The following is a 12,623-nucleotide window of genomic DNA, read 5'->3' as shown; positions in this document are numbered from 1 at the left end:
TAACATTTAGGGGCCGGGTAGCTCAGTTGGAAGAGCACTGGACTAGGGTCACGGTTTGAATACAGGTCGGAATGGACAAAGGTCAACTTTATGAGCAGAGATGGTATCCATGTCCTACCCCTGTGTCACAACAGTGGCACGTAAAAGACATTGGTCATTCTGCTTTTAAGTGCACATAGCTGATTACACCTAAACACGCAGACACCTGAGTAGACTCTTGTTGCTGTTAGCTTTCCACTGGGAGGAAGTGTCCCGAATTTCCCAGCATTGGGATAATAAAGGAAATTAAATGTAAACATGTTTCACCTGTCTTTTGTTTGAATTATTTTATTATTTGACATTGAGTAGCCATTCTCACCCAATTTAAACCCTCCAGATTGCCTGTAATTGTTGTTTCAACTCACAGATTGTCTAAGACTGTTTTTTTCTATGCAAGGCCATTTATATAACCCCAAAGATAAACAAAAAATTAGGTGAGTGTGGGTCGAGTCAATCTCTGAATTAGAATTTTCGAAAGAGCATAAAAATCAAACCACTTCACCTAAAAACTTGAATTTTTTTTAACTTATCATCTGAAGGTATTGTACTTGAAACATGAAGTATTTCGCTGAATGCATGTTGGAGTTATTAACATTAATATGAGTGGCATTTTGTTGTTGTGGGGGGGGGGGGGGGGGGGGGGTTGTCACCGTGTAGCTTACCGTGAGATCTGTTATGGACCATGAGTATGTATCCCTTTAAATAGACAGTACAGCTGCATATGTTTCACTAGAAGAGCATGATCTCTGTCTCAGGTGATGTCCAAACTGAGTGAGGAACAGTTCAAGTCTGGCAAGTGTTTTGCTGGAGCAGGATCGGTCAAAGACGATAACGTACCAACTCCTCATAAACCCACTGCAGGTTTGTCATGGAGATGAAGCTCATGTACAGTGGGACCACCCCACCCCCACATCCCCATCCAGAGATAAAGAGAAAAGGTAAAGAGCTAGGGTATTTAAAAGGGAAGGCCTTAAAACGGGGGTCTTGGGGGGGGGGGGGGGGGGGGGGGTCCACTGTATAGCATTACCAAGTCATTGCCACCATTGCTCTTTTGTTTATTTCTTTGTCTTTTTGACTCACATGCGAAGCAAAAGTGAGTCTATGTACTCACCCGAGTCGTCCGGCCGGCCGGCCGGAAAACTTTAACGTTGGATATTTCTTGGACACTATTCAGTCTATCAGTACCAAATTTGGCAAGATGGTGTATGATGACAAGGCCCCCCAAAAAATACATAGCATTTTGACCTTGCTTCAAGGTCAAGGTCGCAGGGGCCATAAATGTTGTCTAAAAAACAGCTATTTTTCACATTTTCTCTGAAGTTTTTGAGATTTAATACCTCACCTATATATGATATATAGGGCAAAGTAAGCCCCATCTTTTGATACCAGTTTGGTTTACCTTGCTTCAAGGTCAAGGTCACAGGAGCTCTTCAAAGTTGGATTGTATACATATTTTGAAGTGACCTTGACCCTGAACTATGGAAGATAACTGTTTCAAACTTAAAAATTATGTGGGGCACATGTTATGCTTTCATCATGAGACACATTTGGTCACATATGATCAAGGTCAAGGTCACTTTGACCCTTATGAAATGTGACCAAAATAAGGTAGTGAACCACTAAAAGTGACCATATCTCATGGTAGAAAGAGCCAATAAGCACCATTGTACTTCTTATGTCTTGAATTAACAGCTTTGTGTTGCATGACCTTGGATGACCTTGACCTTGGGTGAAGGTCACATGTATTTTGGTAGGAAAAATGTGTAAAGCAGTTCTTAGTGTATGATGTCATTGCTAGGTTTAGTTATTTGACCTTGACCCTGAAGGTCAAGGTCATGTAAAGGTCAAGGTCAAGCATGTGAGTCGTATGGGCTTTGCTCTTCTTGTTTTAATTTTATTCTTCCTCTTTTTTGTATGGATATCATATATTTTTTGACACCATGTCAGTACCACTACCAGAGCAGGTTGGTTTTCACATTCTAAACAGTTCAGAAGGGTACTGATGGTGATACATTTACAGAGTATGGGACAGAGAAATGTGATGCAAAATAGACACGTGGCTGCCATCTTTCTTAGGGGTAATTTATGCTGATTAATAAGATGTCTGTTTTTGCTGTTTAAAAAGTACTACTTGTTTTCAGGCCAGTTCAAGTCCTTTACAAACCCAGTGCTTGCTCAAAAAGGAGATACAAATATGGTAAGATAGTAAAATATAACCCAGCTTATTTCATATTGTACTTGCCAGTATGGCAGCAGTTATAACTCATGACTAACTAATAAGTCTGCAGTATCAGTCCGTGCTCAAGTTAGTTTTTGTGCAAAAGCTGTCTGGATTTTTTCACAAAAAAACCATTATCAATATTCAAGCCATTAAAACATGACATGCACAATTTTGAAAATATCTTCCATTTACATGGTACGTACATTTTTTATGTATACAGTAGTCCCTTCCATTTCCGGCCCTTTCGTGGGCGTGAACCTGCCCGGAGCGGCCAGCTTTCCCATGACTAATGAGTTTTCCTTCTATAATTGACTCTTAATGGCCGTTAACCTGTCTGACGCGGTCAACGGTCACTGATTTTTGCCCTAAGGTGCCCCTCTTACTCGACAGGAGCGGCCACTTAACGGCCACTTGTCACTTTCGCGGGCGAGCGCCTGTGGTGTGTGTGTGTGTGTGTGTGTGTGTGTGTTGTGTGCACAGACGGCACAGCACGAGCAGACGACATGAATACTTACGCATGCGCAAACTGTAAATACAGACATGCGCATACATGTACATTTACGGCAGTCACTTCCGGATCGATCACAGCTGATGTGAGTTTGAAACACTTGTTTATCTGACACTCAAATACATATATAATAATCCAAACAACACACATTATGACATAGAAACATACGAAACAATAGCTTAGCCAGGATGATCGAGTTAAACACGCAAATAATTAAGATGTATAAACGAAAGCAAAACTAACAGAGACAATGAATCGGCGGCTCATGGATGATCGCTTTCTTTTCTTCATGAAAACTTGATCGTGTTTTGGGGGGTTTTTTGGAGGAGGAGGGGGCCTGTAATGGACGGCCACCTGATATTTGCGGTCACCTTTGCAATGACTAATGGGTGACCGGATATGGCAGGTACTACTGTACTTTGATACTTGATCGGGTTGTTTAAAGTTAGTCCTTTCGGTGTAGCAGAGTAAGCGCCCCAACCATGGTGGCGAGCTTTTGAAAGCGAGGCGGAGCAACAGCATGCTATGACCAGCTATGGCTGGAAAACATCTATTGCCTAACTACTGAAATTTTTGTTATGTCATTTATTTGATACCTGCAGGAATCGGCAGTGAGCAGAGTGCAGAATGTTGCCCCGAAGTTCGACCCCTCAGCACCTGATGCTCTGGTTATGCCACGACCCACTGCAGCTCACCAGGTAAAGTGGACACAGTGATTTACATAGGTTTAGCTCTGAGACTTTTCTTTTCTGTTGTTATTTTTTTTGTGTGCAGTGGAACCCCCTGTTTAAGACCTCAAAACAATCCAAGAAAAGCAGTGAATCACAAAGATGTCAGAGAAGAGAAAGTCTTAAATTGGAGGTACATTTTTCGACTTTTTCTGAACTGAAAAATCTGACAAAATTAGGTTTAAAGACAGAGGAAGTCTCAAAACAAGGTTCTATTGTACCACACCACAGCATGCCCAAAATTCACAGAGAGAGAGAGAGACAATGACAAATCTGTATTTTTCGAGGTTTACAAGAATAAGCATATATATATGCTTTTTTGCATCTGGCCCTCGCCATAAAGAGGGACTAATCTACTTTTCTACAACTCCTGAAAATAAGAAAAATAAAAAGAGAGAAATAAAGAGAAAGATAGTAGAATGAGGAAGAAGGTAGCATTATCATAGAAATGGTGTGTTTTGACCAGTGGCAGAACAACAAGCAGCAGACGCCAGTGGTGGACGTGGTTGTGGACCCACACCTGTGTTATCACCTGCGACCACACCAGTGTGAGGGCGTCACCTTTCTCTACGAGTGTGTCACGGGCTTGAGGAACTATGGGGGAGCAGGAGCAATTTTGGCGTAAGCTTTTAGCGACAGCAGATATGGCTATTGTAAGGCAGCAGATATAGCTACTCCCACATGTTTGTGAATTTTCATGAAATGTTAAACTGAGAAACCTATAGATTTGCTCAGGTTGGCGTCAGATGACACCATTTTGTATGTACGTTTCAAAATTCATCTATTTCAAGTGTGCAATCTGTTTCTGTAATATTTGGAAGCATGGTTTTACTTACAAAGCATACTACCTCTACCTGTCCAAACTGATCTTAATAGGACGTAAAACTCAACTAGTCCATCAGTCATGGTTTCACTCTTTTCAATGGAGAGCATCTTCTACTAGTATCTCTGTGAAGTTTGACTGGAGTAATTATTACTGTATGCCTGGTAATGGTATTGAACAATGACTAATGAATGCAATGTTTCATTTTGTCTTGACAGGGATGACATGGGTCTGGGTAAAACTTTGCAGTGCATCGCACTTGTTTGGTAAGTTTATAAACTTGTGTCTTACTTTTAACACTTTTAACGTGAGAGTACACCGGGTCTTACTTTTAACACTTTTAACGTGAGAGTACACCGGAACAAGGAACAGGTGTAAGGAAAAAAAATAAAAATAAAAATAACAAGCAATTTAATTACACCGGACTTACCATGCACAAGTGCATTATCCAGGGCTGGAACAGCCAAACCACCACGATAAATATCCTTGTTATAATAATTAAAGAAATGAAAGAATGTCTCACAAACAATGTCTTGATCTCTGCTTTTTCAGGACGTTACTGAAACAAGGAATGTATGGAGGAAAACCACCGGTCAAAAGAGTCTTGGTTGTCACACCTGGGAGTCTGGTCAAGGTGAGTTTTCTGCAAAAGATTCAGACAGAGTTTTTTGCTGTTGTGATGCAGTGTATGTTAAAACAGGTGCTAGCGCAAAACTGTTTTGTTATTTTCCCCTGAGAAAGGCAGTCTCGACACTTTCAAGGCTTAAACCAAGCCAAAAAGTAGGCAAATAAGAGAATTCACTTGCAACAGAGATATATTTAAGCAATGAAAAGCGAACAACTGTACAGTTGAAAACAGGAAACTACTACTTCAGAAGTTGACAAACTTGCTGCTCGCCCGATAGGGAGTGATTTGCAATTTTCAATCACCCTGTAAACTTTCTACTCGCTGCGAGCGAGTGGATTTCTGCATCCCTGTACAGGGTTTGAACAAGACACCAAGGTGGCAAAATGAAAATAACAGTACGGCAGAACAATAAGATGATGTGATTTACACTGGGTTTTCTTCAGAATTGGGCGGCAGAGTTCAGAAAGTGGCTGGGAACTGAAAGGCTACAGGTGTTTGTGGCGGCTGGAGACAGTCGAGTTGAGGTAAGGTGATACTGATAAGAAACCGAGAGTACAATGGAACCTCCTTAAAGACCCCCCAATTTAAAGACTTCCTCCGTTTTAAGACCTGTTTTCTCAGACTTTCTGTTCATGACCTCAGTAAATTTACCTCCATTTTAAGACTCCCTCCTTTTTAACTTTAGGACCTGATTTTCTCAGATTTGAGGTCTTAAAATGGGAGTTTCCCTGTATTGGAAAGTGTTCTGATCATTGATGCAACACTCTGCAGTTAACCTGTGGGATGGTGTTTTGAATTCTGCATCAAAGATTTGCCAGTATTTGTTTTAGTCATTTCTAACATGACAAATTTCATCATTCATAAAAACTTGGTGCATATTTTTATTTGAGCTTGAGTGTGAACATGAACACAACAAACAGTATACAAAAAAGAAAAAGCGATAGAGAACCAAGGGAAAGAAATAAACTTTATTATTCCCAGGGATTTTGAACTACATTTCTCGAATTAACCATTTTGCATTCATGTCTTTGTTAATGGCTGACGAGCAAGTAAAATTCAAAGCAGACTTTTTTTCTCACTGTATTATTTGAGGTACTCCTTGGTTTCAGGACTATGTGAAAACGGCAGTATATCCTGTGCTCATCATTTCCTACGAGATGTTTGTCAGAGGGTACGAGGTTGTGAAGAGCGTGCCTTTTGACCTTGTAGTGTGCGATGAAGGACACAGGCTGAAAAACGCGGCCATAAAAACAAATTCTGTAAGTAAACTAACCTAGTGGGTATTACCCATTCACATTGTTTCTATCTTTGAAGGCAAAAGAGAAAAAGAAACGGAGTGTATGATGCATGGTTGTATTTGTTAGAGACTGAGAATAAAGAAAACTGACTTACCCCCCCATACTGGGTACTCTCATCCAGAATTGATGTCAAGGGGTTCTCTGATTAAAACTATCTTGAGATGAATTTTGCAGCTAATGTTCTGAAAATTGTTCCTTGAAAATTTTTTGACAGGAACGTACAGTGTTTAACAAGTTTTCCCCTGGCTTTAGCTCTACAGTTTGTGTTGTAACACTAAACAGTAAACTCCATGTGCTCATCAAGGCTCATTAGCAAGATCTAGATGTGGCACTTTTCAGGACGTGTACGGGAACGTGTACGAGTAACAACATCAAATCTAGTTTTTACGTCACGCGTTTGCCAAGATCTGCAGTCTTGGTTGGAGCAAAACAACGTATGATTTGGAACATTGAAGAAAAAAAGTGAGTCACGGGTGACGCAATATCTACACGTACACATACAGGTCTTTGCTACACGTTCGATCATCTAGAACACTGTATTCACACAGAAAGAGTCCCAGGATTTTTTTGCTTTTTGAAGAGTACGTGGCACTGTTAAGTAAGTGATTATAGTCTCATGAATGGTCACCTAAATAGACGAACACCGGCAATAACTTGTGTGTAAAAGACTCAAGAGTGAATTCTCTTGCTTTAAGTGAGGCAAGCTTTCTACACGTGCTCCTTGTCCACGTGTTTTAGACACACCCCTCGCAAGTGACTGGCCTATAATGTCACGTAGGAAAGTTTGGAAAGTTTGACTCAATAAAAGCAAGAGCACATGTATTCACTGTTTCACAACCTTTTCAAATCCGATGGAGTTATTTCCGAATATCGTCTATTGATGAAGAATTGCGTGTCATTTTTGATATGAAGGTTTGTGTTTCAGCTGATCAGCAGCCTGGACACACGCAGGAGAGTGGTGCTGTCAGGAACTCCCATCCAGAATGACCTGCAGGAGTTCTTTGCTGTCGTCGACTTTTGCAACCCTGGGGTTTTAGGTATTTTGGGCAAAAAAATATGAAGCAACTGTGCATGTTATTCAATAGTTGTACATGAAAGTTATACATTACAAGAAAGTATAATGACTAAGAAACAGCTTTTAGGTGATTTTCCCGAAGGGCAAGGGGTCATTTGGACTGCAAAACCCAAGTTGCACAATATCTGCAAGGTCTAGGAAAGGACAGATATACTCAGAACAATTGGTATTGGTGACAATACTTTTTTGATGTCTTTTTTTTATATCAAAATCTGTTTTATATATCTATGCATGCACCTAACAAGTAATTAATCGCAGGCCCAGAACAAGTACAATAGAACCTCCCAGGTCTTAGAAAGGAGGGAGGCTTGAAATGGGGGTAAATTTACAGAGGAAAATCTGAGAAAACAGGGTCTTAAAAGGAAGGGAGTCTTTAATCGAGGGATCTTAAAAGGGGGGTTCCACTATAGAAGTTGTGCTGTAAACAGCAAAGGCATACAAGGTGAAGATTCAATGCTGTAACTTTTGCTCAGGTTCCAGTGCAGCTTTCCGCAGAGTGTACGAAGACCCTATCTTGCAGTCCAGGCAACCTGGTGCCACAAAGGACATTGTAGACCTGGGAGAAGAACGGGCTGCTGAGCTGTCGCGCCTCACGCGCATGTTTGTTCTGCGACGCACACAGGAGGTCAACAACAAATATCTACCACCCAAAGGTAAACATTGAAGCAAAAGCTGCTTCTGTTGAAGAACCTATAGTGATTTTTGGCTTTGGGTTTCTTTCAATTAACAATGAAATCGAAAAAAGCAGCATTTTTAAAATCTGCAGGGTTGTGAACATAATGCTTAACAACATTCATGCCATCTTTGTAGTTGTACAATGTACCATGTGAGATGTCCCGAGTTTCAAGCAACATGTTTTTGAATCAAACATCTTGTTTCACTTTAGCTGCACACTTTTGTTGACCCACACAAGCAAAATCTGGAAGTTTGTTCTTTTCATAGCCGAGCTGTCCTGATCTTCTTCAAGCAAGGTGTCCGTGTAAAAATCATTAAATAACATATTCTTACTCCGAATCACATTAGCATTGAGTCACCTGAGATGCTTATCACTGAAAAACGCTTACCCGGCTAAAAATTTTAAAGGGAAGCAACCCATCACCAAAACGAAAGTGAAAGTAGCTTTGGTAATGGGCCAGCACACTGGGAGTTACCTCCCATACGGGAGTGTGCCACGTCACTTCCTCTAGGAACACGTGCCTATCTCATACGTTCTTTTCACCTCGGAGAGGACGGTTCACTTTTTGACGCTCTGTGGCCGACCTTGTGTGTTTGAGTGACACCCGCCGGCCACGTTACCCAGCTTTTCTGCTCGCCTTGCCTACAGTTTGGTGAGCTCGTTCCCGTTTGTTGTTGGTTGTTTGCGCTGTTTTCGTTACTGTACGTCGTCCGTTTTTTGCGGACTTGTGTGTCAGTGACTTGCGTGTTTAGCCATTTTGTTGTGTGAGTTAGTTAGCTAGCTCGTATGACTTTGCTCGTAGCTCTGCGTGCCCCTTTCTGTGTTGGGCAAGTGTAGCTATATTATTTTGTTGACGCGAAAGAGTGTGTGTTTACTGTGTTCAGTCGTTTAGACTTACGTGTCAGTAAATTTTTTCGCGTTGTCACGCGTTGTTGACTTGTGTGTCAGTTACTTGCGTGTTTCGCCATTTTGTTGTGTGAGTTTGTTCTCTAGCTCGTGTGACTTTGTTTGTAGCTCTACGTGCCTCTGTTTTTGTTGGGCAAGTATAGCTATCGTATTTTGTTGACGCGAAAGAGTGCGTGTTTACTGTGTTTTCAGTCGTTTAGACTTACGTTTCAGTAAATTTTTTCGCGTTGCCACGCGTTGTTGACTTGTGTGTCAGTTACTTGCGTGTTTCGCCATTTTGTGGTGTGAGTTAGTTTTCTAGCTCGTGTGACTTTGTTTGTAGTTTTACGTGCCTCTGCTTTTGTTGGGCAAGTGTAGCTACCGTATTTTGTTGACGCGAAAGTGTGTGTTTTTTACTGAGTTTTCAGTCGTTTAGACTTACGTTCAGTAAAATGTTTTCGTGTTGTTTACATGGATTTGACAGCATGTCTGATTCAGACAACCGCTGTGGCAAGTCAGACCCCAAGGGGAAATTTTAAGCCTTAGGCTTCTTCTTTAGCAGTTTTACTTGTACAGACCAAGAACGTAACAATTTGTTGTCTGTACCTTTTTCGGCGCCTAGCGCTGTTACTACTTCTGCTATCTTTTGTGGCGCCTAGCGCTATGGTTACGTCTGCTCCGGTTCTCTACTACGGAGACTTCGTCCTCGTTGTTAGCACCTGTGCAGGGTGCGTTGGTTCCTTTCTGTTTTAGACACTGGTTCCGGGAATCCGCAGCTTGGTGCAAGCAGAGTTCCAGCGTTCCGTCGCCAGTTGTTTGGCGTTTCCGGCATCTGGCAGTGACGTCCGGGAGTTGGCTTCCGTGTCTTTGCCGTCCATTTCCGGTTTGGAGCAGCGTCCTCCCTCTTCAGCTGCGGCTGGTAAGCAGAGCTGGTCCGATAGCCCTCGTGAGGCGCCTGGACGTTCTCTCTCGGGAGACAGCTCTTTCGCATCGGGTCACGACCGATACCATGCTGATCTTTCATTTCCGGCGATAACCTACGAGGCCCCGGATTTGATCGAACAGCTGCGGCAGTCGGTTTCGGCTGCCGCATTTCCGGCACTTGCCGGAAGTGATGATCCGTCCGCTCCGGCACGCTAAGGCGGTCGCGGCAGGATGGAGTATTCACTGACTTCCGGTCCTTCCGGATCGCGAAGTCAACCAGTGCAGCTTTCGCTTCCGCATTGCGCGGTTTCGTCGGCTACACTACCGGCACTTGCCGGAAGTGATGATCCGTCCGCTCCGGCACGCTAAGGCGGTCGCGGCAGGATGGAGTATTCACTGACTTCCGGTCCTTCCGGATCACGAAGTCAACCAGTGCAGCCTTCACTTCCGCATTGCGCGGTTTCGACGGCTACACTTCCGGTTTCGGCCGGATACGCTTGTTCCTCTACTGGTGGTTCCTTCCGGATACCAGAGGGGGACTTTCAGCGTATGCCTTCCGGCCAGTCAGTGCCTAGTCTTGGGCAGTCGTCACTTCACTCGGAAGGGGGAGTGACTTCCGCTCATGCAGTTCCGGTTTTAGCGGATGGTCGTCCTGCCTACCCTTTACCTTCACAAGGTTCTGGGCTGCAGGATGATGTTCGTGTACAGGCATTTCCGGTTTCCGGTTTGCCAGGGCATGCTTCTGCTTCCGGAACTGGTGTTTTTGGTTTCAGTGCAGCCTTCGCTTCCGCATTGCGCGGTTCTGTCGGCTACACTACCGGCACTCGCCGGAAGTGATGATCCGTCCACGCAGGCACGCTACGGCGGCTGCGTCAGTATGGAGTATTCACTGATTTTCCGGTCCTTCCGGATCTCGAAGTCTACCAGGGCAGCCTTCAATTCCGCATTGCGCGGTTTCGTCGGCTACACTTCCGGTTTCGGCCGGACATGCTGCTTCCTCTTCTGGAGCTTCCTTCCGGATACCAGAGGGTGGATTCCAGCGTACGCCTTCCGGCCATTTAGTGCCTAGGCTTGAGCAGGCATCACTCCACTCGGATGAGGGAGTGACGTCAGCTCATCCAGCTCCGGTTTTTTACGGATGGTCGTCCTGCCTATCCTTACCTTCTCAAGGTTCTGGGTTGCAGGATGATGTTCGTGCACAGGCATTTCCGGTTTCCGGTTTGCCAGGGCAGGCTTCTGCTTCCGGAACTGTGGTTTTGGTCATGGCTCCATGTGTGACTATTCTGATGCTCCATCAGGGGTCAACGAGGAGTCTCGGGGCGTGTTTCCGTCGAAGCTCAAGTCTGTTCTTGACATCGCGGTGGAAGTAGCGTCTCGTTTTTTCCCCGAAGGGGTGGTGGCTGCGGACTCTTCCGCTCCGTTCGTTCCTTCGGCCATGGCGGACTTCCGGCCGGCACAGGAGGATGTTTCTTCCTTCCGGTTCGCCGAGTCTCCGTCAGTGGCTTACCAACTTTTGCATTCGCTGGTTCGTCCAGCACATGCGGGGAGTGGTATTCGGCCAGTGCCTGTTCCGTTACTGCTTCCTTTTGGTCCAGTTCCGGTATCAGCTCAGCAGTGGGTGGCGTCGGCTTCTCAAGCCTCTTCCTTTGTGCCTACGGGCAATAGGAAGCTTAGCTTGTCCACTCAGAGCCAGAGCTGGCTGGTGTCTTTTGCACTCCCTAGGGCTACCCTTCCGGTTCTCCGGGAATTGCTGCCTCTTCTGGCTAAACCGATCAAGTATGATCCGGTTCTGCCGGTTTCTGAGGCTTCCCTCCTCTCTGCTGAGGAGGTTGGACGTCGGCAGATCGAACTGTCCTCCGTTGCAGAGACTCTTGTTCGAACTCTGTCTCGGTCATCGATCGATTCGCTGGTTCCTTTCACTCTCAGTGAAGAACAATATGCGGACGATGTCTCTGCCCTTTTGACCACCTTGGCCAAGGTCAAGGAGGAGCAATTGCGTCTTTCCTCCCTACAGTTCTCCCAAGCGGTCCTCTGTAGGAGGGATCTCTTCCTCTCGCAGTCCCAGTTCACGGAGCTGGCTACTAGGGAGACCTGGAGAGTCTCCCCTGTCTCAGAGGAATCTCGCTTCTGTTCTCTGGCAATGGTTGCCAGACAGAAGGAGATTCAGTCGAACAAGGACAGTCAGTTCCTCGACTTCACTCTGCAGGGGGTGAAACAGTCTAAGCCTTCTAAACAAAAGCAGGCTCAGACATTGTCGAACCTCAAGCCAGCTCAGAAGCGGCAGGCTCTGCCGGTCGCTCGTGGCGGGAAGAAGAGGACGGCATCGGGGAGGGGGTGTGGCGGCTCTGGGAGTAAGCCACACCCCCAATGATGCGATCACGATCTCACCCACCTCCCGCCTTCCACCTTGGTGATGGCGGGAGGCCCCTCCCGTGCGCTTTCTCGTTGGATGTCGGTAGTTGACAGCCAATGGATTGTGGGAGTGGTGAGATCGGGCTTCCGCCTGCTCTGGCGGGAGGAAAAGGCGCCTCTTACCCGAGTGCCGCCGCGGTTCAAGCCCCTCTTCTCGCAGGAAGCACGTTCCGCCTTGCAGTCGGAAATTGCCTCTCTGCAGCAGAAGGGCGCGGTGGAGAGAGTTCGGGTCCATAGCTCCCTGGGATTTAAGGGCGTCTTTTCGCCGTTCCCTAAGCGTCAGGAGGATGGCGTCCCGTTTTGGATTTATCTCTCCTCAACACTTTCTTGAGTGAGATAAAAGTCAAGATGGAGACGCCAGCCTCGGTCCGAGACTCTCTCTGCCCAGGAGACTGGGTGACCTTGA

General features: G+C 45.1%; 2 protein-coding genes across 4 annotated transcripts in view; both read left to right on the top strand.

Annotated features, from left to right (window-relative positions):
• Positions 1 to 1,928, top strand: part of LOC138959943 (N-acetylneuraminate (7)9-O-acetyltransferase-like) — a 167,038-nt gene extending 165,110 nt beyond the window's left edge. Inside the window, exon 24 of the mRNA XM_070331626.1 lies at positions 1,302 to 1,928. The gene's annotated coding sequence lies outside the window, so the exon portion shown is untranslated. The remainder of the gene's footprint in view (positions 1 to 1,301) is intronic.
• The window catches only part of LOC138959939 (DNA repair and recombination protein RAD54B-like), a 57,867-nt gene that overhangs the window by 10,972 nt on the left and 34,272 nt on the right, over positions 1 to 12,623 (top strand). For all 3 annotated transcript variants that reach the window (XM_070331619.1, XM_070331620.1, XM_070331621.1), the window contains exons 7-16: positions 795 to 900; positions 2,181 to 2,236; positions 3,371 to 3,466; positions 3,963 to 4,117; positions 4,538 to 4,585; positions 4,872 to 4,953; positions 5,391 to 5,471; positions 6,057 to 6,206; positions 7,171 to 7,282; positions 7,794 to 7,973. In XM_070331619.1, the coding sequence (XP_070187720.1) occupies positions 795 to 900; positions 2,181 to 2,236; positions 3,371 to 3,466; positions 3,963 to 4,117; positions 4,538 to 4,585; positions 4,872 to 4,953; positions 5,391 to 5,471; positions 6,057 to 6,206; positions 7,171 to 7,282; positions 7,794 to 7,973 (1,066 nt within the window). The remainder of the gene's footprint in view (positions 1 to 794; positions 901 to 2,180; positions 2,237 to 3,370; positions 3,467 to 3,962; positions 4,118 to 4,537; positions 4,586 to 4,871; positions 4,954 to 5,390; positions 5,472 to 6,056; positions 6,207 to 7,170; positions 7,283 to 7,793; positions 7,974 to 12,623) is intronic.

This window comes from Littorina saxatilis, linkage group LG2 (assembly GCF_037325665.1).
Source record: "Littorina saxatilis isolate snail1 linkage group LG2, US_GU_Lsax_2.0, whole genome shotgun sequence".
Taxonomy (NCBI): Eukaryota; Metazoa; Mollusca; class Gastropoda; order Littorinimorpha; family Littorinidae; genus Littorina; species Littorina saxatilis.
The sequence above is the reverse complement of the archived record's forward strand: the minus strand, read 5'-3'. Positions and strand labels throughout refer to the sequence as shown.